The 25,490-nt window shown below is 43.2% G+C and overlaps 1 protein-coding gene and 1 long non-coding RNA gene across 8 annotated transcripts in view; one reads left to right on the forward strand and one right to left on the reverse strand.

Annotated features, from left to right (window-relative positions):
- Nucleotides 1–136: 136 nt before the first annotated feature.
- Nucleotides 137–9,183, reverse strand: ARRDC4 (arrestin domain containing 4). Its single transcript, XM_065688028.1, has 8 exons — nt 8,805–9,183; nt 7,648–7,714; nt 7,213–7,360; nt 5,311–5,413; nt 4,370–4,626; nt 3,624–3,786; nt 2,934–3,088; nt 137–2,819 (listed from the first exon to the last, which is right to left on the reverse strand). Exons 1-8 carry the CDS (start codon nt 9,148–9,150, stop codon nt 2,763–2,765), a joined length of 1,296 nt encoding a protein of 431 aa, XP_065544100.1. The 5' UTR covers nt 9,151–9,183; the 3' UTR covers nt 137–2,762.
- The window catches only part of LOC136018622 (uncharacterized), a 54,829-nt gene continuing 33,509 nt past the window's right edge, over nt 4,171–25,490 (forward strand). For 2 of the 7 annotated variants that reach the window (XR_010614501.1, XR_010614507.1), the window contains exons 1-3: nt 4,171–4,537; nt 8,009–8,081; nt 8,174–8,357. This is a non-coding gene — a long non-coding RNA (uncharacterized LOC136018622). Of the gene's footprint in view, nt 4,538–8,008; nt 8,082–8,173; nt 8,358–9,553; nt 9,777–25,490 lie in introns of those variants that run through there. The other 5 variants (XR_010614502.1, XR_010614506.1, XR_010614503.1 and 2 more) reach the window with 4 other exon arrangements.

Genomic DNA, 25,490 nt, shown 5'->3' on the forward strand with positions numbered 1-25,490 from the left:
AGAACCTAAAGCAGTGACAGAGGAAGGCAAAGCTCCCAGATCAGGAAGGAATGAGCTCAGTTGGTAGAAGACAGGTATTTCTTGACACTGCAGCCATTTATCCCAGAGATATGGGACCAGAGATGAACAGCACAAGGCAGGTTTGACACTTTTATTAACAAAGAGCCCATAGGGCTCAGTCATTAGTACAAAATACAATCATGTTCCTGTAGGTTAAACAGCTTTTGTTTTTCTTATTTTTTTCATTTTGTCTCTTTTAAACTGTTTCACAGTTATCAAAACAAAGCCCCTGCATATTGAACTTATTGTGCAAACAGTAATTATTTTAAGGATCAATTTCTGCACTAAGCCAAGTGTCAGAGAGCAGAACTTAATCTTCTTGTCACCCCTCCTTTGAAGGGCAATGTGTGCTTCCTAAGAAACACATTCTAGTTGTCTTTATTTTTTTGCAGCAAACAATCTAAGGCCACAGTTTATCTGCAAATAATACAAAACAATTCAAAGATTTTAAGGGGAAAAGGGGGAAAGCACATCTTTACCCTTCATGCTCGTTTGCTTGACCATGTTTATCCCAGGTAGCACACACCACCTATCAGGTGATACAGTCCAAAGAAGCACCTAATGTTCTTTAAGCTAGTATTTGGAATTATTAACATGCAAGTTAATACACAGCCACATTACTTCCCAAATAACTATAATGGTATCTGTATAAGGAGAATACACTTGTTCCCTTTCCAGGTGATGCTAGTGGGAATCCTGCACTGATTGTATGGGCACACCATCATGAACTCAAAGGCATGAGATCTGATCTTGAGACTTAAGGTAAATACTGATCTTTAGAGTGACCTTTCTAACACGTGTACTCCCATTTTGGTTAAAGCTGCATCTGCTGTAGAGGACAATACCTGAAGTTGCACATGAAAACAATAACTGCAGTTTGAGTTTGGAAACATGCATCTCAGCGTGTCTTTTACACTGGTGCAAAAGTGACTTGAGGTTAACTGCTGGGAATCAGACAGTGTATGAAGTCATACTAAAAGACCCAATGTATGTATCTGTGTGTGCCTGTAGAAAATCCCTGCTTTTGAAATGAAGCTAAATTTAATAGAAAAAACATTTAAACTTGTTTAAACTGCAGTTATTGGTGAAGCTAAGGAAACTCAGTTACTATTCTTGTAGTTACCAGAAAGTACAATGTTTCACCACATGAAGTACCGGGTTTTGACCCCAAACCTTTGTGTAAGACACATGGAATAGTTTGAGTAGTTCAAAATCCCCTGTAATTTCAACACTTGACTGTAAACTCGTGGATCAGGAATGCTGTGTTTCTAGTCCTTTAAGTGATCTCTTGATGGTGCCTTAACTTATCCCAGTTGATGCCTGGCAGGAAGCAAACATTCTACTTTAAATGAAGGCAGCAGAAGGGCTTGGTAAAATGCTGTGCCTTCACCCTTAGCAGCAACAAACTCTCACTGTTCTAAATGACCTGAGGAAGAAAACATTAAAATATTGCACCAAAACAAAATAAAACAGCAAAAACAAACAAGGAAACACACTAACAAAACCCAGTATGGATAGCAAAGGACCAGTGCAGCCCCTGACAATGGATCTCTAGACAAAAATGCAGGAGGAATGAAAAGCTTTGTGCCATTCCCAGAGGATTTTGTTCCCCTGATGTCTGCTTTCACTTCAGTTATAAGCTATGTCTATTCTGGGTATATTTACACCTCTCCCTACGCCTCCTATCTCAGTCACTAACCACAGAAACCATTTAGGGTCCTGTTGAGAACCTTGAAGTATACTGGAGCTGTAACAAGACTTGTTTTGGTCTCAAATCTGACCATAAGTAAATATCCAAAACAGAGGTAGGCTTATAAAGGCTTCTGAATAAATAAGTATTGTCCATTTTGCTAAATATACCTGCTTTTGGCGAAAGGCTTCTCCCTTGCCATGCTTCCCCTCGTCATGCTATCCATAGGCTTAAGATGCAGAAAAAGAACTCACAGTAGAAGAGGCTAGAATAATTCCCTTAAGAAATCCCTTGAAAGAAAGCATAGTGCATAAGCTCTTATTGAAGTTCCGTTTTCTTTTGCATACTTTTGTCTTTCATTCAATACACGGCTGCCTTCATAATATTGCGTATAGCTATTCTGTCATCCATGATGTCTTTAGGATCATTATGAATGATGAAATAGTACCACTTGGCAGTTGTTAGAAGGCCAGGTTCTCATGAAATACAAAGTTAAGCCAGAGCGAAGACTTCACTCCATGATTTAGTAGTGTTCCTTTCTTGGATGCAGACAGTGCACAACTGAAGCCCCTTGAACACTGGATTCTTTTGGAAATGTTTTCTCACCCACATTCTGTCCCACAACGCAAGTTCTTCTAAGGAAGTTCACAACATAATGATGTAAATTCTTCCAAAGTGTTCCAAACAAAACATTCTCTCTTCAGAAGATCCTTGCATCTCCTCCTCATACTTTATGTATATCCACTCTTCAGAAAGCTTTCAGTATTTTCAGGTACTCCTCGAATATCCCAAGCAGAGCTGCTCCCACAATATCCTTTGTGCAGACTAATCCAGCAGATTCTCTTCCATCACCAGACATGCTCATACCTCCCTTCTCCATTGCCCTTTGCCTTTCTTGCAGATAAACTTAAGTTTTGGAAAAGAAAACTGTTTCCTTTTTAGCTGCACTATCAGCTTAAGCAGCAAAAAGATTTAAGACATTCATCACAACAGTACTCATTACAAATCCTCTTCAGAGCATGAATGAAACGGGCTGAATTTCTTCTACATCAGTTGGATGTGGATCAATCTACAGGGAGAAGAAAGGCCACAATTACTGCCTGTAACATTTGCATTTCTTTATGCAGGGTTGGCTTTTTTTGCCATCTGACAATAAAACAGCACCTGCTGTTTATTTTTTTACCTCAGAATAAAGAGGTGGAGGCTGAAACCGGAACTCTTGTATGTAAGCAAAGACAGGACAACACAATTGTTCCTCACAGTCTATTGGTGGTGGATAAGCAGGAACATGTCTGGAGAACTCTTCCTCAGACACTACATCAGCATAATTTGGTGGTGCTGAAACACAAGAGATGCTACTGTCAGATTTCAGACTATTCACTCACAGTGATACAACAGATTACAGCATCCTAGACCATGAAAACTGTATTAAATATTCTACTATTATCAAATTGTATGAAGTGCACTATACTCATAAATACTCCAACTAGAATTATGTTTTTAATAAGCTTAGGTGATTCAGCAGGAATACTACAGATGCTCTTCAAGCTACTCCAGCAACAAAACCTGTGTTCTATCATGATATATTCAGCAATGATTAACTTTTAAGGCGTCTACCTCCAACATAGAATTCCCGCTATCAGAAGTTAGTTACTCCAAGACTCAGCTGAAAGACAGGGGTAAAGAGAGACTTCAAAAAGGCTGGAGTTAGATCTTCACCCATCCTTCTGGATCTTGACTTAGATTTATGTGCCTCACTTCCCCTGAGTCATAGTTTAATAGCCTACATCCCTAGTAGTGTCCTTAAACTGCATTGCTACCCTTCCACATAGACAGTGCTGTGCTGTATTACAAAGATTTCAATAGGTGTTACCTTCAGGGTGTTCTGGCATGGTCAATGCCAGCCAGCTCATATCCATACTAAACTGGCTGGTAATGCTGGAGTTTCTGCTTGAAAATCCAATACATGGAATAGTGCCAATCACCAGAGGCATTTCAATCATCAATTTCTTAGCACCAGGAATATGGATATACACCTATGTGACAACCCCCAAATGAAAGAAGAAAAACATCGTGAGACCCCATTGAATTGCTGCTCCTAGAAGCTGCCCTACTCTCCTATGCTGCAGACTGCTTAGAAATCAGGGTTTTCTCATCTCGGCTATGTTTAGCTGATACTCTGGCAGCTTTCCTTATTTTCCAGCAATTTCCTTCTTTCTGTACCTTGTCTCTAGGTAGCATTAAAAAAAAAAAAAAAAAACCACAAGAAAGGTTGACAAAAATAATTATGTTCTTGACTTTCAGTTCTATCCTCCCACTTCTGAATCAAATCACTAGAGGAACCCACTCAGCTTGAACTACTTTCCTCTAATAACCTCTGTAGGTCTTAAACTAAGCTGCTTCTTTCTCAGAAAGATTCTTCCACTTTACCCATTATCCCTATCTTTCCATTTCAGAATCTCTTCTTGATCTTCAGTCCCTCACTTATATGGTATATGATATTTATTGCTATTTATTGTTATTCCTAAATTCAAATTCTTAATAGTAGCTCAGTAAATTCTTCTGCCCCCAACTCAATAGTCAAGAATATGCATATTTGTAATAAAAAGCCATACTTACAGCTAATGAATATTCTACTCTAATAATACAGCAGTCAAGTATAGAGGGGGATACAGGTGGGATTTTCAGAGTTTTCCCATTCCAGGTATCTGTACTCCCAGAGGCAATGTGGTTTCCTCGGACATTGGCAACCATCTGACGGAAGGTTTTTGTCTTCCCACTGGCCAGGTAAGTTTGTGTTTGGAAAATGGCAGCTTTTGGAACAATCAAACGAGAGGAACAGTTCTCGATTTCTGCATAGATTGGAATGGCTTCCCCTTCAAGACAGAGAAAGTTCAGTGAATAATTTGTATTTACCAACTTTCCTCTGGGAGTATCAAAGCATGTTATGCAGCACGTACATCATCTGCAATGTTATGAGAACAATACTTGTTAGTTTCCTCAAGCTAGGCTTATTTTTTTTGCTGCAGAGTGGTATCCAGGCAGAACTACAGCCACCTACTACATTTTATATATAAACAATGATTAATTTTGAAACATTAAGCATAATATGAAGCAGCTATAAAAGCTTTATTGCAAAATTACATGCCAATCTTCCTCTTACACAGTACTAACTGAACTTCAGAATGCTTTATTTCCTCAGTGTAGCTCATGTTACCAAGATCACAAAGAAGCTGCTTAAGCTCATTCTTACAGAAGTGTAAACCTACACAAACAGGACATAAACACCTGATTATGTCCCCAGTTAAGTATTTTATCCCAAATTAAAGCATTTTGTTGTTCTTTACACTCAAATGTACATGGCTTTTCTGTAACATTACTAACAGGACTTCCTTTCAAATTATATTCTCAAAGGGGGAGTAAGGGGAAAGGCAAGATGATTTTTAAAGCAAGTTCACATAGATCTCAGTTTACTACCTACTAAACAGAACTATTATTTTAGCTATAGTGTTGGCTTTCAGAGATTAAAAACCCCTATGAGATATAATAACTACTCTTACCATTACAGTATCCCTTCCTCTCAATTTTGGCACTGAGAGACACTGGGCCAGAAGTGAAAAACCAACAGCCAACCATCTTCTCCTGACTTCTTAGAACAGGTGTCTATAAAATATAGAGTATTTTTCATTTTAGGGCATGAAGCTACCAATCAGTTGCAGTTATGCATCTCAGTCATTGCAGTCTAGCCCTAAAATCCACTGCATTTGACCTGCTGTATTACTCAATGCACTGGAGTTTTGCCACCAGAAAGTGGAACCAGGGTTTGGCTATCTGAATATATGGCTGTTTTAGAATCCCATTCTGCATTTAGACCCCACCAACTATGTAACAGAGAGCAATGGAACGTAATCTGGCTTCAGAAACCTTGACTTAGCCAGTTCTACAGGTGTGACTTTTTAAAGGGCTAATAGAGTACTGCAGTATTTATGCCCTTGTTCCTCAGTGCAGAAGAATGCAGAATTAACTTCAGCTGCAAGCAACTAATAGTTAAGCAGGTGAATTGTTTTTACCTTTGTATCCTTCAGAATAAAGGATAAATGCAGACACACCAGGTTAAGGTGATGCATCTTCATAACTTGCAAGCCACATAACCCCCCCAAAAATTTAGGCTCATGACAAAAACCAGCTTAATTATCCCTGGCAGACTCTCACATTATATGACATTTACACTTTATATAAGTTTATTCTAATTAAAAATAAGTGCACATGTCAGGGTCCAAAGTAGCATTCAAGCTACTTAAAATTATTTACTGGCACTGGTGCCCAGTCAATAGAATTATGAAGTCCAAAAAGAATGTGTCATGCTTTGCACTTCTTTTGGTGGTAGCCTTCATTAAGACAGGCACTGCCTACTTTATATGCCCCACAGCCCTCTCCTGTGCAGTAACCAGTAGTCTACTCTACCCTCACTGTATCTGGATGTGCTGTCTTCACACTCCTAACATACAGTGTTGAATATAAAGACTGTATTTGCTTGCAGATGTCACAGCCAAAATAGTTCTCCAAGTTCTCTCTAAAGATTCAAATGTAAGCATATAAAGAGGAAAAAAAGACCCTGCTCAAAACATCTCTTAGCTACACTCACATCATGATGAAATGTTAAAATTATCTTAGCATTTTAAATAAAATAGAAATTACTCATTCATATTTAAATGAATAACCATTTAGATCCAGTTGCTATCATGAAAGTGCAAGGTATAATTTTATATTATTTTCATAATATGGGTTGAGATAAAAGAATCCAGCTCATTAGCTTCCATCTTGCCTATTTTCTCATTACTTAATGCCTGATCTTTCTTATTACTCTACAGTATTTCTAGTGATTATTAGAAACTCGAAGCTATAATGTGGCCAAATCTGTCATAAGAAAATAACTGAAAACATCTCTAAAGCAGCTGCATGCACACACTTAATGTTAGAAAACGACATGCAAAATGGAAGGATACGTAACATAATGGCCAGAGCATAAATGACAGGCTGGGCATGATTAATACTCTTCTGTAATTACTGTTCCTCAACCTACTATTATTGTAGAGTTTAGGACACTGCAGCCCTGTGAATGTAGTTGCTCTGGTAAGAGTAACTACTTTATGTTTGTGCATTATTATTATTAAGCCTTATTTATGCATCTGAAGCCTGCATAACTTTTTGGCAAGAGCATCTCTGCCAGCAGGGATGTAATCAATGGTATTAAAAAAAACCCACTCTGTTTGCTATTCACACAACCTAAGATCATCTATTTATAGAGAAAAGCTTAGGGAGCTTATATGCTTTCAGAAGTCAGAAAATGACACTCCAGAATAACATGGAAATGGTTATGGCTGGATGTGAATGCTTCTTGGAAGGGATTTTTTTGCAGCTGGCTTTGGAGGGGGGAGGAGGAGTGGAGGGGACCCTCTTACCAATAAAGCTGGTGAGCTGACGTCGATATGGCTGATGACCTGAAGCTCTGCCTGCACGCTCTGGTCAGGTGCTGCAGGCCTCTCCAGTATTGCTTTCACATAGTACTCAATACTGCCATACTTCCCAGTAAAAGAGGTCACCAGAGGTCTGAAAAGAGCAGGCACAAAAACAGAACTGTCAGTTTATCATTCAGTTCCAAGCACCAACACCTCCTGTGTACATAAATGTTTACCAGTTTACATCTTGTGCTTTCAGGGCCTTAGGGAGACTGAAGCAAACGTGACTTGTCAGTGTGGTGGCTGATTAAGACAGACATATAAAGCCGATCTATCAGTGTGATATTAAAGAAAGCCACAAGTCCAGTGACATTCAGTTAGTTTTCCACAACAAGCAGCATCCAGCACAACCCCTCCAGAGTGGATTGTTTAACTTACTCTTGAGGGAGTTGAAAGCTGAACGGAAATTCATGTCTTCCATCGAGAAGAACTAAGCTTTCCTCACCTGTAGGATAAAAACGAGTGGTATGTTTTAGTTATTCCATAAATAGCAGAACAAAGCAGACCCTACTATAAATTATTTATGTATAAAAACACCCAGATGCGAGGGACTAGGAGAAGTTTTAATTGATCCCAGTGGGTTCTGGATTGGAGCCCATGCTTTATTTATGCTGGGATGCAATCTCAATGGAAAAATCAAGGAAACATGGAGACCTTGAGTTTCAGTTCAGGACTTCTGCCAATTTCTAATCCAAAATGGCTTCTGGAAAGCATAAAGTAAGTTTCTTTTCTTTTCCAGCAGGCGGGCCATTAATCTACTTTTGAAATTAACAATTGAACTAAATTTTTGTGCTAAAAAGCTGCAATTTGAGGTCAGTATTATGAAATACTATTAATATACGTAAGTCTTAATATATTCTACTGCTTCCCTAGTTTTAAAGGCCTACATTTACTTTTCCCACAGATGAAACTTGAGCTGCATTTCACCCTTACAGAATGAAGCACCATTTCCCCATGATTCTTCATTGCTGTCGTAGTACTGCAGTGTCTAAGTGACAGCTCTGCCAGCCGGAGACTCATCAACAGAGAGCCTCTGCTTTCCTAAGCCAGTGCACAGGGAGGCCGAAGGCTTCGAGGGGCTCCCACAGGTACCTTCCCTGACGGTGCTGACAGAGCACAGCGAGCACAAAGGTGCCCGATGCCATTTGTAAAAGGGCAAACCGCGGCAGTAAACCCAACAGAGCGAGGAAACCCCGACCTGCAGCTCTGGTTCCAGCCCCGTTCCGCATTTCCCAGCCGTTTGCACAAAGCTGGGGTGAGCCCTGGCTCTACACGTGAAGGCTGCGGTGCGGGAACCCCGTCCCGGTGGCCGGGCACTGCCTGGGCCTCCCACCGTTCCTCAGCACCAGGCCCGGTGCCAGGTTCTCAACGCAGCGCGTTTCAACCCCCGAGCACGCCCCCGCTCCGGTAAAGCGGCCGAGCCCTCCCGTCCCCCCGACCCGGCCCTGCCGCCTTCCTCCGTAAGGGAGGTCCCACCCCCGCTGCGGCGGCCGGGCGAGAGCATCCCCACAGGGCCCGACCCGCGCCCCCCTCACCTTCGGGTGGGTCCCGCAGGAGGCTCTGCCGGATGTCCAGGTACCGCACCTCCGCCTCCCGCCGCGGCCCCGGGCCCGGCGCCCTCACCGCCACCCCCCAGGTTCCCGCCCCGGGGACGGCGCCTGAGCTCTCGCTCCAAGCGACGCGAGCCCGGCCCGCGGCCTCCAGGCGCAGCCCGCGGAGCGGCAGCGGGCCCGCCAGCTCCAGCAGCACCTGCCCGGACACCGTGTCCCCGCTGCAGTAGCCGCCGCCGCTGCCCCGCCGGGCCTCGTCCTCCAGCACCAGGGCCAGCGTCTTCACCGCCCCGCCGGCCCCGGGGCCCTGGCCTGGCCCGGCCGCCGCCATCGCTCCCCGGCTCGGGGGAAGCCTGCGGCCGCCCTCGACGATTGCTTTAAAGCCCGCCCGTCTCCGCCAGCGCCCGCAGCGGAAAGTCCCGCCCCGGCTCGCTCCTCATTGGCCACTCCCCAGCTCCTCGCCCGACAATTCGCCGCGGGCTACCCCTGGCCCCCCTTCTCATTGGTTCCACGGCGGGCTCACACTCCGTGTGCGTCACGCTGCGTGATCACCGCGGCGGAGCCAATCGGGTGCGGACAGCCGCGCGTGGACAGAGCCTCGATTGGCGGGGCGGCCGCAGCTACCTGGGGAGAGGGCCAATGGCGCGGCACGGCCTCCACGTGCACAGCCTGTGGATAAACAGGCGGGGAAGGGGCGGGGCGCTGGCTGAGGGGAGGTGCGTTCGTGCCGTGCCTCGGCCCCTGTCATGGCGGCTGAGGGGGGTCGAGGCGCTGCTGCACTCGTTGGATCCGTTCTCAGCCTCTCCTCGCCGGCTGAGGGCTTTAAAGAGGGCCAAGCGGCGCGGTGCCGCCTCTCTTCCCCCCGTTTGCCCGGCGTTGCTTCAGGAGCGCCCCAGCGGCGAGCGGGCTGTGGGGGTGCGGCCTGTCCTGGATCACCCGGACCCCGCTGTCGCACCGGTACTGAGTTTTTATGCACTTTGTAACCCAGCCTGGTCAGGAGGTTGTTCCTACAACCCTTTGGTCGATGAGAAAATGAACATGAGCCGGCTGCAGTGTGCGCTCGCAGCCCAGAAAGCCAACCGTATCCTGGGCTGCATCAAAAGGAGCGTGACCAGCAGGTCGAAAGATGTGATCCTGCCCCTCTACTCTGCTCTTGTGAGACCTCACCTGGAGCATTGTGTGCAGTTCTGGTGTCCTCAACATAAAAAGGACATGGAACTGCTGGACCAAGTCCAGAGGAGGCCACGAGGATGATCAGGGGACTGGAGCACCTCCCGTATGAAGACAGGCTGAGGAAGTTGGGGCTGTTCAGCCTGGAGAAGAGAAGGCTGCGTGGGGACCTCATAGCAGCCTTCCAGTACCTGAAGGGGGCCTATAGGGATGCTGGGGAGGGACTCTTTGTCAGGGACTGCAGTGACAGGACAAGGGGTAACGGGTTCAAACTTAAACAGGGGAAGTTTAGATTGGATCTAAGGAGGAAATTCTTTCCTGTTAGGGTGGTGAGGCACTGGAATGGGTTGCCCAGGGAGGTTGTGAGTGCTCCATCCCTGGTGGTGTTCAAGGCCAGGTTGGATGAAGCCTTGTGTTGGATGGCTTAGTGAGAGGTGTCCCTGCCCATGGCAGGGGGGTTGGAACTAGATGATCTTGAGGTCCTTTCCAACCCTAACTATTCTATGATTCTATTCTTGGGATCAGGGAGCTGATGGATATGCAGCGCTGACCCCTGCTAGGCCCGAGCAGCATGGCGTAAGCCTGCCCATACCGATCCTCCATGGGTAATACTTGGAAAGATTTCTCCCCTGGAATTCGTGCAGAGTTCGCCGTTATTTTTATGAGTACAAGCTTAGGGAAACCCCCAGCATCTATAAGAGGAGTGAGGAATGCACCCATGTCACTAGGGGGGTACAGGCAGCTCGAGAAGCCCCAGGTCCAGCCAAAAGCCAACCTAACCCATGCTGCAACCTAAAAAGCTTTGCTTATGCTGTACAGGTACTAAAATCAGTTTTGCTGTAGGGAGTGCCATGTTTTGCGATTGCCTGAGCTGGCTGTAGTGCATGCTCATGAAGGTGTGTGTGGTGAATGATCTCCGGTAGCAAAGGAGTCATTTCCCGGCCCGAGTCACCTGCCAGCTGCATCTTCCTGCATTCCTCCATCCCTCTGGAGCTCTGGAAAACACCAGCCTGCTGTTCCCCGACTGACTCAGGCAATTAGTAAAATTAGCAAAAATGGCTTCCAGACTCAGAGCCTTGGCTTTTAAATAACTGACAAGAGATTCCTCCGAATCCCTGTGTGCCTCTGTGATACACTGCCCTGTGAAACACAGGCTCAGTTACTTCTGTGAAGAACTTTTCCTTGCCGAGAGCCAGGTAGGCCTTTTGAACACCTTTTGTTTGCTATGAGTTAATATGCACATCTCGGTGTTAATCAGTAATAACGTGAGGAAAAGTAATGTCATTACAGATGGGGTGAACTCATAGGCTTTGTTTGGACTTTCAATCACAGGTTCCCTGTTATAGTGAAGAATTATGTAACTAAAGAAAGCAGTTGTTTGAGGATTTAAAGAATTTTTGGATATTGGTGTCCTTTTGTGCTTTTTGAAAGAGTTTCTGTAGACACTGTAAACCTTACATTACAGTTGGGAATTGTGGTATATAAAATGATAGAATGGTTAGGGTTGGAAAGGCCCTTAAGATCGTGCAATCTTATTTTATAGTTTAATTAAACCAGTGCAGTTTGACGACCTAGTTTTGCATAAATCTTTTCCTCATTTCCAGTTTTTTACATTAGCAAGTGTCAGGTTAGTTTTGTAGTCAGCAGAACATGCTTGGAGGTGCTTACTGGATATTTGCTTATTTGCTGGATTTGCTTATGTGTATGCAATTTCTTGCAGCTGATTTTGGAAGTATGATAAAGAGGGGAAAAAAACCCCAAGACCAAACCAAACAACAAAATCCCATCCCTCCCTTTTCTCCTGTATGAATCAGATCCTGTATAAAAGTAATTGATTCTCTCCTGGTTTTATGCGACCATTCAGATGTTGCCTCCTGTTTATTCGTTGCAAGTGCAAATGAGGTAAATACAGAAATTAATAAACATGGACAATTGCTTATGAAACAAAACATTATAGAGAATTATTAAGAGTTGGGAGGCTTGAACAACTTGAACAATTAGCCTGTAGAGGACACAGTTAATAGGAACGTTTGGTCACAATCAGGTGGTACTTGTTTCAGGTGATTGTTTGCTCTTGAAAAGACTTTTTTTTCAGCAGGATTCAAAGACCAGAACTTGTAGTTATTAGGGGTTGGTTTTCTCATCCACCACCCTGAGAATAGTTTCTTGTGCATGAGGCATTTTAACTGACCAAGGCAGTAAAGTTATAGCAGGAAAGGTGGTAACTACCACATCACTATTTTAGTCTGTGACAAGCTGGAAGAACAAACAGGAGATGAACACTCAGCTACTCTCTTTCTGTGTGTGTGTGTGTGTGTGTGTGTGTGATGGCGTAGTTGTGTGTAGGTGTATGTGTGAAAGAGGAAAGGATACATTGACATGCTCGGTTGTATTTTTATTTTACTTACTTGCTACTTAATTCACGACTGTATAAGAAAGAGCTGCCTGAAGAACTTAATTAATACACAAGTTAGCCTGTAAGAGTAAAGAATACATAAAGAAAGGTCTCACTTGAGAGCATCCACAAAGCTGTTAACAGCCATAATTACAGTCTTATCTGGAAGGTGAAGGAACCAGGAGAACATCTCCCTACAGCACCTGGTAATGCCCTGGCTCTGCTGGTTAATTTTGAAATGGCTGCTGCGGTGAGATCACTGAATTTAGATGGTGTAAGTTTAGACAGTGTAAGTTTCTACATGTAGTAATATTTTTTAACTCATTTCAGTGCACATATTGAAAATAGGCTAGCGGGTCTTGAACCTGCCAGAAGTGTTTTAAATGTTATCATATAGGTTCCAAGTTTCCACAGCAAGAAGGACCTAATACATAAATGATACACAAATAACCATTTTTGAGGAATATACAAGATACCAAGTTGTCTTAGCAACAGTGATCTCTGCCAAGGTCGTCTCTGTTTTTCAGGAATCCCAGGGGTGACTGGGAAGGAAGTGAAAAACTTGATCAGTATTTGCTGTCTTCTTCCTGCTTGAAGAGAACTGAGAGAGAGCTCTTAATCGTGAGTCAGGCACCAGCACAAGGAGTTTGCCAACTAAGCCTTTCTGATCTTTAATCAATAGATTGTCAGTTTAGAGTGAACAGCTATTTCTGCTGCTGGAGGAGGACTTTGAGAAGTGTTGCTAACAGCTAATTTACAAACTGGGTTTCATATTTGAGATTGCTGTACTATAACATCCGTTCAAGTGTCTTATCAAGTACCAAACACAACAGGCAAAAAATCAGTGGCTGAGTTCAGTGGCGGAGCCATGAGATAGGCTCTGCTTGCTCTGCTTGAATGAAGGTCTTACAAAGGCAGTGAACAGCGTGTCAGTTCCATCCTGACCTTCCCTCTGCACAGTAGGGAGGGTTTGTCCATGTACCTCCTACTTCAGCTGCAAATAGTATCAACTACTTCGTGTTACAAAGCGGTTGGGTGAGAGCAATGTTTACCCTGAAAACGCTGAGGGATTCTTAAGTTCCCTCTGAATATAGGACCTTTTTTTCCCCAGATATTCAGAAATCCTGTTTCTGAGTTTGTTTGTGGAATCAGGACAGGGAGGAATGTGAGATGATTCCTTTCTTCCCCTATTTCCTGCACTTGTGTTGGTGCTGTGCTGAAAAAGTAGCCCTGGAGTGGGCTGTGAATTTTCCCTGGTGCTCCCAGTCAGCACAAGAAGGCAGCAAATGGCTATTGGTGACACTTGCTGTCACGTACACTCTTTTATTGCTTTTATTCTATTACCAGTAATTGAAAGGTCAGCCAAATTTTTCTTAGACAATTAAGTGACATTTACAGATAGGAGCTTTCAGGGAGCCAGAGGTGGTTTTCCAAGGGCTGTTGCAAACACAGTGCCCAGCTAGTCTGATGTGTCACTACTCCCAGTGTGTAAAACACCAGTAAGCAGATTTTTAAGACTCCTGCTGTATGTCGTATGTTGAGAAACACAAATATGAGATACAGGCCCAGGAATCTAAAGGCACAGGTTTTATCTGGGCAGGTGTTTGTTCACACAGCCCACCAGACAAAGCACCTTCACTTTGAAGGTCAGAAGACCAATCTTGTTATAAGGTTATGTCTGGAAATGGAAAACCACAAATGACAGTAGGATAGCTGATGTAGGAAATCTGAGGCAGAAGAAGGACAGAGGAGTAGGTTGCACTAGGTTGATGACTGAGACCCAAACTGTCAAGGCTCATGCACTGAGTTCTTGGTTCTTACAGCTGCCTCCTACCGTATCCTTACCTTCCAAAGGGTGGGAAAAGTGTGTCTTATCCCTGGGCTGAGAGGCTGGGGTGGAGGAAAAGGTTGTGGTGCAAACTGCAAGGGATTCTGTCTGCTTTCAGGGGCCGCACAGTGCCAGGACCTTCCCCCTCACCTCCAGCTGGACACTTGAGTGAGGTGGTGGCAGCAAGCCTGCCCACAGAACAAGGGTCCCCCCACCAGTTCCTAGTCCAGCACACTGGGATTGCATCCTAGTATCTGATGGACCATCATGTTGTTTCATGCACTAGTAAAGTAAACATTAGAGACCTGTTGTTTGCTTAAATATTTATATAATGAATGAGATTGCAGAATCTCTTTCGGCTCACATAAAAGTGGTCTAAATCAGTGCTCAGTTGGGCATCAGAGAACTGCTTCAGGGGGGCTTTGGATGTTACAGCTGCTGCGGGCTCTGCAAGGAGCGTGAGTAGAGAAAAATGGATGTGGTTAGAACATCACTTCATCCTGGTGTCCCCTGAGGACAGAAAGATTTATCGGGGTTAGTGGCGCCTGCACGATTAGAGTGGCCTTCTGGAAGTGCTGCTGTGGAGGAAGAGCTTCCTACAATTGTAACGTGTACCCCTCTGCATTTCAGTGAGTGACTTCAAAGCAAGGTGGTCAGAAATACTCCTATAAATATCTGACACAGAGGGAGGATACAGATTTCTGTTGTTGAATCAACTCTGAAACAGAGGCTGCATTATTCATGTGTGGATCGTGGTTTGGTGTTCCAGCTCAAGGGAATGAATAGCCAGAAAGGGAAAGGGGAATTAGCAAATTCATTTGGGTTCTTAGTTATGTGCTGCTTTAGCTGGTTCTTGCTATGGGCTGTAATTTGAGGGTTTTGAGGGCTTTGTAAAGTGCCTTTCTGTTAATTTAAGCTGAAAAATTTTGAACTTGGGATGAACCCAAATCTCATACCAGAAAACCTCACACTGAAGGGAAGTGCATGCCTGGATCTGAACACATCTTTTCATAGAGCATTCCTGTAAACAGGAATGTGTGCCTTGTGGCCTTACCAGTTCACACCAAGCGTAGTAGTATTATCTCTGAGAAAATACAGATGGCACATCCAGAATCCTTGTGAAGATAGTTCCAAAAGTTGTAAAGATATCTGTTGGAGAGCATCTAGTTGTAGCAGTCACCCTTGTGGATGTTTGGCTCTTGGCATGGCCCAACAATGCCATTAGCAGATGGAGAGGTGCTCCACATGGAGCTTTATTTCTCACACCACCACTTCTGATGGCTGCTGTTGTTGCCTGGGCTTGAGAAAGGTATTACTTCAGCCAAAATGGAGGTAGTGGAATGCTTTATGCTAGAAGGGAATACAGAGTAAGAGTTATGATGGATGGAAAGTGGAGTCAGCAATCTGAGCTAACATGAGTGCCTGGTAGGACCTGAAGCAGGTGGGATTCCAGTTGAGCTCTGTGGATGGGAACACATGATTTAACTTAAACCAGTGATACTTGGTTTTTACTGCTATTTCAGCATGATTTGCAATACAAACACAGTATGTCCTTAAAAATATGTTTGTGTTGTGAGATGCTTACACTTGATGTCAGGTTGTTAGGTGTTATAAGAGAAAGGGTGATGTTAGGGAAATTGTACAGATCCGTTCAGATAGTCGACCTCCTATGGAGTAGCCACATGCTCCATGACATGGAACCTCTTCCCTCGTAACTCTGAGGGAGGGTTTGGAGTTTCGTAGTACCTGCCCAGAGTTAAGTCCACCTACTCAAGCTAACCCAATATCACAGCTTTCCTAAGTTTTCCTTGCATGCTTTTGCTCAAGCTTAAAGGCCAAGCCAGTATTTCAGATGTCATGTAACTGCAGTGCCTGGTACAGAAAAGAACAAATGAAAGCAGGGCACTATCACTGATAAGGTGTGGGGAGGTGGGGTCTCCTCACATGCTCCCATAAGAAATCAACTCTGGATGGCAGAAGGTGTCAAAAAAGCAAATATGCCCCAAAATAAGCCAGCTCCTTACAACCTTGCCCTAAAATCTGATGACCAGAATAACCTTGGACTTGTAGGCAAGGCATGTCACCAGATCATCCAAGGATATTCCTGGTATCCCAGAGCACATGGAGCTTCTGCCTCCAGTGCTTTGGAGGGAGGTAGAACACCCCAGCAATGGAAGCTGACTGACAAATCTAGGGGAAAAAAATCCTCTTATATTCATGAGTAACCAGCTGATGCTGCAAGGCATGAAATCTGATTATAATTACTATCTTAGGGTAGAGCTGCATCTTTTATGAGCACGTCCCATTATGGAAGTGAATCGAAATCTCTCTCAAATCATTCTGTAGGCCCTGGGGAGACCAGGATGTTTTGAATCACATCTTCCTCCCCTTCATGTGTGTACAAGGAAAGACTCACAAACACTGGATAAGAGCATGCATCCTAGAAAGATACTGAATCTTGCCACAAGGGTTCCAGGACATGGCAACACCGCTGCTCTTTCTACTCACCTCTGGGTTTTATTCATCTTTCGTCAAGGAAATAGTGTCTTAATTCAAGGCAGACATTATTAGTTTCTAAATAGTAAGTAATTCTGCTGATTTCCATGAGGTTGAATCATTCCTATTACTGATCTTTTTTAGCTATCTACCAAGAGTTATCACCCTTCCTTTGAGAAGCTGAAGAAGTTGAATCTGTTATGCCTGAGGCTGGTTTCCCCAAACCTGGGACTCTGTGTTTAAACTGGTGGCTTTTAAAAACCATTAATGGATTCACCACAATTAAAAATAATTAAACATTTCTTGGGGAAATTTGTCAGTAACCAGTTCAAGCTGTGATTAAAACAGATGAAAAAGCTGGGCTGGAAATAGCTGCTTAAGCCTGTATTTCTTTTTAAAAGAAGGTTAGGATTTTCTGTCATTTCAGTTATTGCATGTGTATGTATTATCTGTGTTACAGACATGCCTGTACACACGTATGCATAAATATATATGTATAAAAGGAAAAGAAAACACCCATAAAACTCACTTGCTATGGTAACTGTTGTTGTGGAAGCCAGTAATGGTCAGCAAGCCGTGAAAAGCCCAGGAGATAAGAACACATCTACTATTAATATTGTTCAGTTTTAGAAGTGCTCACAATGAAGCTGCTGTTTTGACACTTTCTTCTGAAATATGAAGTATTAGGCATTGTCAGAGCCAGGATATGGGGCTAGATGGACTCTTAACTGCCTGCTGTGGTGATTCTTATCTTCCTGCATGGGGTGAATTAGAATTCCTTGGATCAATGAATGTACACAGTCTTTTCTTGTATCAGAATAACATTACACATCCTCTTGTCATTCTAACACACCGGAAGATTATTTTCAATGATAATGACAAGACCACGTCAATCATGGGACTTTTGTAGTGGGAATTTGCTTCTTATTACATCTTTCATGTGGCAAATTTCACCCTTTTTTATTTCTTGAATTGCCACACAGAAGTTGGGAGCAAAATAGTCAGAATTTAAAAAAGAGAAAAAGAAAATGTCTCACTTCTGCTGCCACCACTGCTCGAAGTTGTACAGGCGTTAACTTCTCCTGTGTGTCCATAATTATAAAAATGCCATAGGCAGAGCCTGCATTTTGTTCTGCTTAAATATCTGTCCACATCACAGCTTTTCCCTGATAAAGGCTATTGTTGGAAAACATTAGTATGCGCTACCTGTATTTTCCGTGTTCAAAGGAAGCAATCACAGAGCACTTCATTTATTTTTACTAAGAGCTCAGAAAATGCTGCACTGTTGCCATTCTGCAAAGAATGTGTTTTCATATCAAGGCATTATCAGGAACAGATTCTTTCCAAATTCCAGGAAAAGAGTGATATTTTTATGTGGCATAATGAAGTCTGAGCACTTACAAAACTTGATTGCTTTAAGGCCTTTAATTTCCTCCACGTTTTATTGTTTTACTTAACTAATAGTTCACTGGAAATTTCTTTTGTGTAGACAATTTCTTCTAGGCCCAATGTTAAATCTTGGGCTCGATATGTAACTGATGGAGACTGACTGTTGGTGTCCACAGGAGCTGAAGAACATAGAAGGAGTATTTTCAGATACATCTCAGACAGTGCTATGGATTTAGGTCAATGTTACTCTGAAAATTAAGGAAGTTAATTCACATTTTCCATTATGAGGGATAGGAGCATAAGGCTTCCTGAAAGTCAGTAGGATTTAGCCTCCTAAGTTGGGAAGATGCTTTAGAAATAGGTCTGGTTATCACCTCCATTTAGTACTTTATCTTTGGTTTGGTCATGCTGCATTTTTGCTTGGACTATTTGTCCTCCTAACAAATAACCAATTTAAAGTTAATTACAATTGATCAGTCTTTTCTAAGCCTTCAGTTTTCACACTTTGCTGCTCTGTAAAACTTGCCAAAGAAAATGGTGTCATAATTGCAACATTTTGCACCTTGACATTAAGTGTATATTTCACTCATGGCCAATTTAAAAATCAAAATAGAAACTTCGTAATAATCTCCCTTTACAGTTTGGGTTATGAGAAGCTGAGAATTCCCTTAGGCTTGATTGATAAAACATGGCATTTATCCTATTCCTAGGATGATGTTCAGCAAACTTTATGACAGAGGGAAACAGCTGGTAAAGTGGGTTCATGGAAAGGTGAAGGTAATATAGACATAAAAAACAAGAGGATAATGATTTTAAAAGGGATAATAGTTGTAATAACACCATTAACCTTTTGCTTCAAATTATTGAATGTGTGGTCTCTTCAGCAGGCTAATCAAAGGTTTGCATTAACTGCAATGCAAGAGGAAGTGGCAATATACAACCTGAGGTGATTTTTTTCCCTCTTCCAATTATTCACTATCCAGCCCTTATTGGGGAAAAGAAAAAGAAGAATAAAACAACCCTTTGGCTGTTGAAGACCCCTTCCCATTTTGAAATGAAGCTGACTTGCTTTCAGAAGAAACAAGCTCCAGCTTCCTTTCTGCTTTGTAAGAGATGGAGTTTGATAAGGGAAAAGAATTAATATTATTTGTTATAGATACATAGAAATTAAAGTCAAAGATGTAAATGTATGGGGCAGAATCCCAGTAAGAGCCAGCCCTGAGCTGTGTGGTGATACCATGTGGAGGGGATGTCAGCAAGAGGCCCAAGGGCAGGCATACACAGCTCTGCACTGACAGGGTAGGCACAGCACTGCGGAGGTCTCAGGGCTTAGTTGTGATGTGTGCAGCTCCCTGCTACTCTGTGTAGGTCAGTTCTGGCATCTAAACAGCTAAGTCAGGCTGGAACAGAGGAAAATGCCTTTTTTACTTGTGTGCTACGTGCACACAGAGTTGCCTTGCAGAGGCAGACTATGCTTTGACACTTTATTCGCATGCTAAAAGACAAACGTATTGATGGTGGAAAATGGCCACAGATGATGGAAAAGCTCATAGTGACTTGATGGAGTTGTTCAGGAGATTGACTGGTTGGACAAATCTGCACCAGTATATGATTTCGCAGGTGATCTGGTTTTTTCACTTAAGACATCTATCCCAGGTGCATGTCAGAGCACCTCTAGTCAGAAACCTCCCTTCTGTATGCAGTCAGTGGAGAGAGAACCATCTGAGTCAGACACCCAAAGCAAGATTGTCTGACTGGCTTGCAGTGTGTCATGTCAATCTAGTAAGAAAGGAATAAGTGTAAAAAGAAGTTTGCACTCTTCCTCACTGACAAAACCCCACACCGTTAACAGCCCCATTCTGTTGTAATCTGAAGATGGTGAAAGACTTCAGGAGCCACGTGCCTTGAATTTGAATTAACCAGGTTGAATTTAAAATCAGCACACTGAAAGGGCCTGAGATAAGGAGTCAGAACATTCAGAGGAAATGAGAACTGTTCCAGGAACTAAAGGTGAGAGAAACACTAAGTCACATTAAAAATATTCCACTAGAAAAGAAACACATTTTCTTTTGCGGGACACCTTTTCTTAGAAGTCATCTATAATCAGTAACCTTTCTCAGGCACTTTCTCAGGCTGTTTTTAGTCACTGAATCCTTTGTTTCAAAACCACCCATTGATTCAGTGCCCTAAGTGAGAAGTAATTAAGGTGGACAGAAATCTTACCTGCTAGATGGCTGTATGAGGTGTAGAAGACAGCAGCAGCAAGGGGGTGAACGAATTTCTCCAGAAGATAGCTCTAACAACATGTGAGTCTCCTGTAGTGTATCGTTAAATATATGTGTATGTAGATGTGCAGTTCTATTCATCTTCCTATTGATATATTTATTTCCATATACACATATGCTGATGTTCATACGTGTGTGTTCCTCAAAGATAATGATCTGTTTAGGCAGTACTTTGTCAGAATATCATTTAAAGTGTTACATCCTTTTAATGCACAGTAGTTTAAGCAAACTCCAAGGTTCTTACTAGGCAATAAACTCATTTAATCATCTTAAATACCATGTCATAATGACAATTTGATGCCACCAGATGTGGCACTAGGGATCTTTTCTTTTTTTAAATGCTTTCCTGGAGATACAGCTTCCTGAATTTGATATTCTCTAGCCTGTTTGCACAGCTGCTAGATCACAGAGCTCTGCCATCATTTTGCCTTGCATCAGTTACTCACTAAATCATGTGTGGCATGACTACAGACTCCCTGCATCTGAACCGTTTAGGCTCATACCCACTTCACCCTCGTAAAGGCTGAATAGTTGGGCCGTATGGGAGAGGGTGCATGAGTGTTAAAATCCAAGAGCAGTATCCATTCCAGCTGTGGAGCTTTTAGAGATGCAGTCAGAAGACTGTACACGTCATTTGGCATCCTGGTTATGATGCTAAGTGAAACACACAGATGCCTGGCCACTTTCCTGGCTTTTCTCACCTGTTGGCCAAAAAGGATACCAGATCGATAGTACAGCACCTCTTCTCTACAAGGCAGAGCTGCAACAGCAAAATAAATACTATTTCACACCATGCATGTTTAAGTAGTAGAGCAAGTAATGGGGAAAACTCAGGGACCAACAACAGAAATACGGTAAATGAGAAGCAAAATGAGGAAAGACGCTTTCCTGGCCCGGGAACATGGTGCTTCAGAAGCAACCCCTCATCCAAGAAGACCCTAATTTCTGATTGACAGAAAGCAGGAGACCATCTAGTGGGCACTGGACCCAGCAAAGACAGGACACTGGGCCTTTGCTGTGATGTAGTATGGGGGCAGCCCTGTTGTCAGGCTTTTTATCATGCTGTGTGTTTGTATTGGGTGAGTGCTGTGAAATCTGAGGTGGCAAATATGGCTGCTCTCCCTCTGAGACCTTGTGTTGGGCATGCATTTTCCCCTAATAAAGGTCTGCGAGAGCCATACGTTGGCAAGGATTTGAGGTGAGGTTGTAGAATTAGAGCATGCTGGTTAAGTGTGCTCACATTGGAGGCACCAGCATTGATGGTAGGGCTTGGAGCTACTCTTGGGTGGATCAAAATCCTGGTCTGTGACCCTGAGGTATCACTGAGGGCATTTTCTGAGAGTCAGGAAGATGGGCACAAGACACCGAAAACACAGCTATTGTTAAGTGACAAATGCCTACTCAGCCTGAGCATGATTTATTGTCATCACAATATTGACCTCTTCTCTGTGCCAAAGGATTATTAAATCCTGATTCAGTGTGAATTAGAAATACTCTTCAAAAGGCTGATTCAAAGCCAAGTGGAACAATTACCATTGCCTTGCATGGAGTCTTGGTTTGATTTGCTGTTCAGCTCTGGGGCTGACACGAGTGTTTGAATAGTTCCGTATTGAAGAGGACATGAAATGCTGTCTAGATTACCCTCCAGTGAAGTGTAATATTTGATAACATCAGTAAATACAAAACAGAAGCAAAATGACAACAGCATTTGAGCATCTTGTGATAGCAAATGAGGTGGAAAAGTTAAATGGATATAGAAGAGGATCCCCAGAGGTTGGATCACAGCATGATGCTGGTAGAAGCCCAGTTGTTACTGTACTGATAGCAACATGTGGAGCTCTGAATCTTTTTGGATCGTGGCTGAACAGAGAGATTTGCTCATAGCTGCCTTTTCTCCTATTCATATTGTATAGGCTGTCCTCCTCTCCTGCCAGCAAACAAATAAAACTCTGTGCCTACTATAGCAGCAGTTTACATGGAAAAGCAATGAAGCAATTTCAGAAAAGTATTAGATGTAATTTTGGCTTTTTTTTTGCTGTCACTTAGCAGCTAGAAAGAGGAGATGCACTGATGTGCAGAGCTGGGCGTGTATTATGCAAACTCATATCACAATCTCATTGACTGTTTGTGGACCCCCATATCTCTCTGTTTCCATCTGTTGTTTTAAGGCTAAGTTGTTTGGAGGATGTCCAAATTCTTTTCCCTTCCCTAACTTTGGTGAAGTACCTGTCTGCCTTAGGCTCCCTACATAGACAACAGACAGAAGCTGCTCCAAAGAATGTGATGTGCCAGGGGATGCTCCTTTCTGTCCTCCCCCTTCCCTCCTTCCATACTCTTTCTTTAAGTGCACAGGGATTTTATAGATGCCTAAATACATCTCCCCAGTCAAGGACTGGAGTGGATGGTGTGAATTTGGGCTTTGCTGCCGTCTTCAGCTGGTTGTGATTCAGAATTAGGATAACACAGACTGTAAGGAGGATGAATGTGTGATCCACCAGTTGCCCATGGCCCATGAGTGGGCAGCAGCAGAAGCTGCCGTGTCTCGGTCTAGGCAGTAGCTCATGGCTGATGCAGTATTTCAAGAGATAACAAGGGAATGTTGAGCTTATCCAAGGAAACAGAAATGGCAGAGAAGATAAATAAGCAAAGCATATAAACCATAAATGCAATGCTATTGAAATTAAGTATGTTTTAATTTCTGAAAAAAATGACATTTTGGTGTTAGATTTCTTGAAGAGGAAAGATTACATGCATCATTAAAAGAAAATGTTTTCAAGGGCCCTTTTAAAAAATTGTATCCGTGTTGCAATTGCCATGTGCAAAATATAAAAACCAGAGAAGGGAAGAAAACCCAGCAAGCAGTGGAAATAGCCCATTTTGTGAATGATAGGAAGAAATATACCATCTGTGATTTAGTGCAGTTCCCAAGATCCCATCTGTGATCGAAGCACAGTCCTCATTGAAGACTGAATCCCTGAGCTGTTCCATATGATAAAATATTTCTCTTGGAAGATGCTTAGGCTAATGGGTTTGTTTTGCTGGAATATGGCTCTTCTAGATGAGACATAAACCCTTAAAGGCCTAATTTTGCCTCCAGTGGCCAACTACAGCTGACGTCAGGAGGAGCAGGAGTGAAAGGTCAAAGATCGAACACTTTTCCTTAAGAATTTCTGTACTACTTTTTATCAGGTCAGATTGTTGGGTCTAAGGAGGGCTAGATGGTGATTTCGTGAGCTCTAGTGTCAGATGTGGTGGTCGCTGGGCTCCTTGTACGAGGAGGTCTCATGGTGCAGCTGCAACTCTGTAAAGGAAGCTCCAGCTATTTCCTTTTGTTTCTGCTGTGGTTTTCAGCAGAATGAATGAGAGATCCTTCAAACTGGTGGCAGGCCTCTAATGCAGATGTAACGCTGAAGTCTGCTCGTGCCTTTACAGTGTTGTCACTGTGATCTCTCAGTCCTACTGCAGAGGTGGCTTGGGCTGTATCAGGTATTTATCCAAATGCAACAGATTTCCTTCTAATCCTCTATTAATTGCACACACACGTACAGACTGATGCTACTGCAGTTACCACTGAAATTTATATTTGAATAATAAATGCATTCACCTGGTAAACATATGTTTATATTTTCTACTCTATATAATTACATGCTGATTATACAATTATAGAAAATACATATTTTGCACAATTATGCTATTACTTGAAATAATGCCTGCAATAGAACTGCCTGTGTGTGTGTGCATGGTGGTTGGTTGTTTTGGAGTCGTCCTGAGCTTGTGCAGCTCCATCTTGAAAGAGGTGCCGCTTGAGCAGACAGTGATATACCACAGGAGCATGTGTGTTATTACTGTTACCACCTGTGGGTGAATCTAGCTCCATTACAAAATGCTTTTGGCTTTATTATAAACCACCTGCAATAAGGTTGTTAATCCAACCTGATTTTGTGCGTGGCTGCCCTGGCTCCCTGTGCCCCTCGGCTGTGATGCATGGTGTGAGGTGCATGCAGGTGGGAGGTGCAGGCACCCGACAACCACTGTCCCCCCCTTACACTGGGCTGTGAGGGTCAGGCCACCAAGCCCCAGTATGCATTTGCCTCTGCTTACCTTAGGACAGACCTTTCACAGCCTGCACATGCTCAGAGCACTCCAGGCATCCTGCCAGGTGTGTGTGAGGGATGGGGCAGATACGTGTCACAGCATGTGATGTCCTATTGGGGAACACCACTGCAGCTGGCTCTGCTCTGGAGCTGTTGTACTCGGGGGGTTCCTACTCACCAGCTTAATACAGATGAATAAACAAACAAGTAGCAGCCGTTGACAGCATTAGCATCTGTGTTTGTACTGATGGCGAATGAAACGCTTCACCCGAGCTAACACAACAAAGCAGCGTCAGAGGTGGGAGCAGAATGCCGGCCTCCCACCTGCCTTCCTGGAATCGGATAGAGGAAAAGAGTCCTGTTCGACAGGATAAATAGAGCCTGGCTTTGCCTCTCCTGTTCTGTATGGGTCTCGCAGCCAAAGGGTTAAGAAGAACTGAGTGTGTTCGGCATGCTCTGCGGAGCGCCCGACGACGTCTGAACATGAATGACCAAATTGCTTTTTACTTTTTAAATTAAGGCCTCTGTCTATGGGCATGCGGGTAACACCGTGCTTTCATTAAAGAAAGGAATTTGTTACCACTCTGATTTTTAATAGGGTAAGACCCTGCCGTTCCATCTCACAACTTTACTGACATGAGATCTTATTAAAAGCAGTCCTCCCCCTTCTCCTCCTTGAAATCTGAGCTTCCAATAGCTTCATCCACATCATGTTTATTTTATATACGCAGCTCTGCAGCTGCTGTTTCCTTCTTCTCCGATAAATGACAGCATAACTGTTGCATCCACTAAAAAAGTAAATAAAATTAAATGGGGAAGAACAATACATCTCTGGCAGAGAATAATAACTCTTTTAAAGCACATATCTAAATTGTACAGCCTGATCTTAATTGTACAGATAATTCTTTGTTATTTCAAGCAACTTGGAATGCGACAGCAAACATGCTGTTGGCAGCATATCCCAAGAGATTTCTGTGGAAACAATGGGGAGAATTCTCCTGAACTGAAAGGAGA

The sequence above is a fragment of the Lathamus discolor genome, chromosome 8, assembly GCF_037157495.1.
Source record: "Lathamus discolor isolate bLatDis1 chromosome 8, bLatDis1.hap1, whole genome shotgun sequence".
Classification (NCBI taxonomy): domain Eukaryota; kingdom Metazoa; phylum Chordata; class Aves; order Psittaciformes; family Psittacidae; genus Lathamus; species Lathamus discolor.

Excerpts from the sequence above, each read along its gene's own strand:
- ARRDC4 (XM_065688028.1), bottom strand. The coding sequence starts at position 9,150 with ATGGCGGCGGCCGGGCCAGGCCAGGGCCCCGGGGCCGGCGGGGCGGTG. Across the intron at positions 3,787-4,369 it reads GAGTAGAATATTCATTAGCT|GTGTATATCCATATTCCTGG; the intron begins GTAAGTATGGCT and ends GTTGTCACATAG. Across the intron at positions 3,089-3,623 it reads CATGCCAGAACACCCTGAAG|CACCACCAAATTATGCTGAT; the intron begins GTAACACCTATT and ends CTTGTGTTTCAG.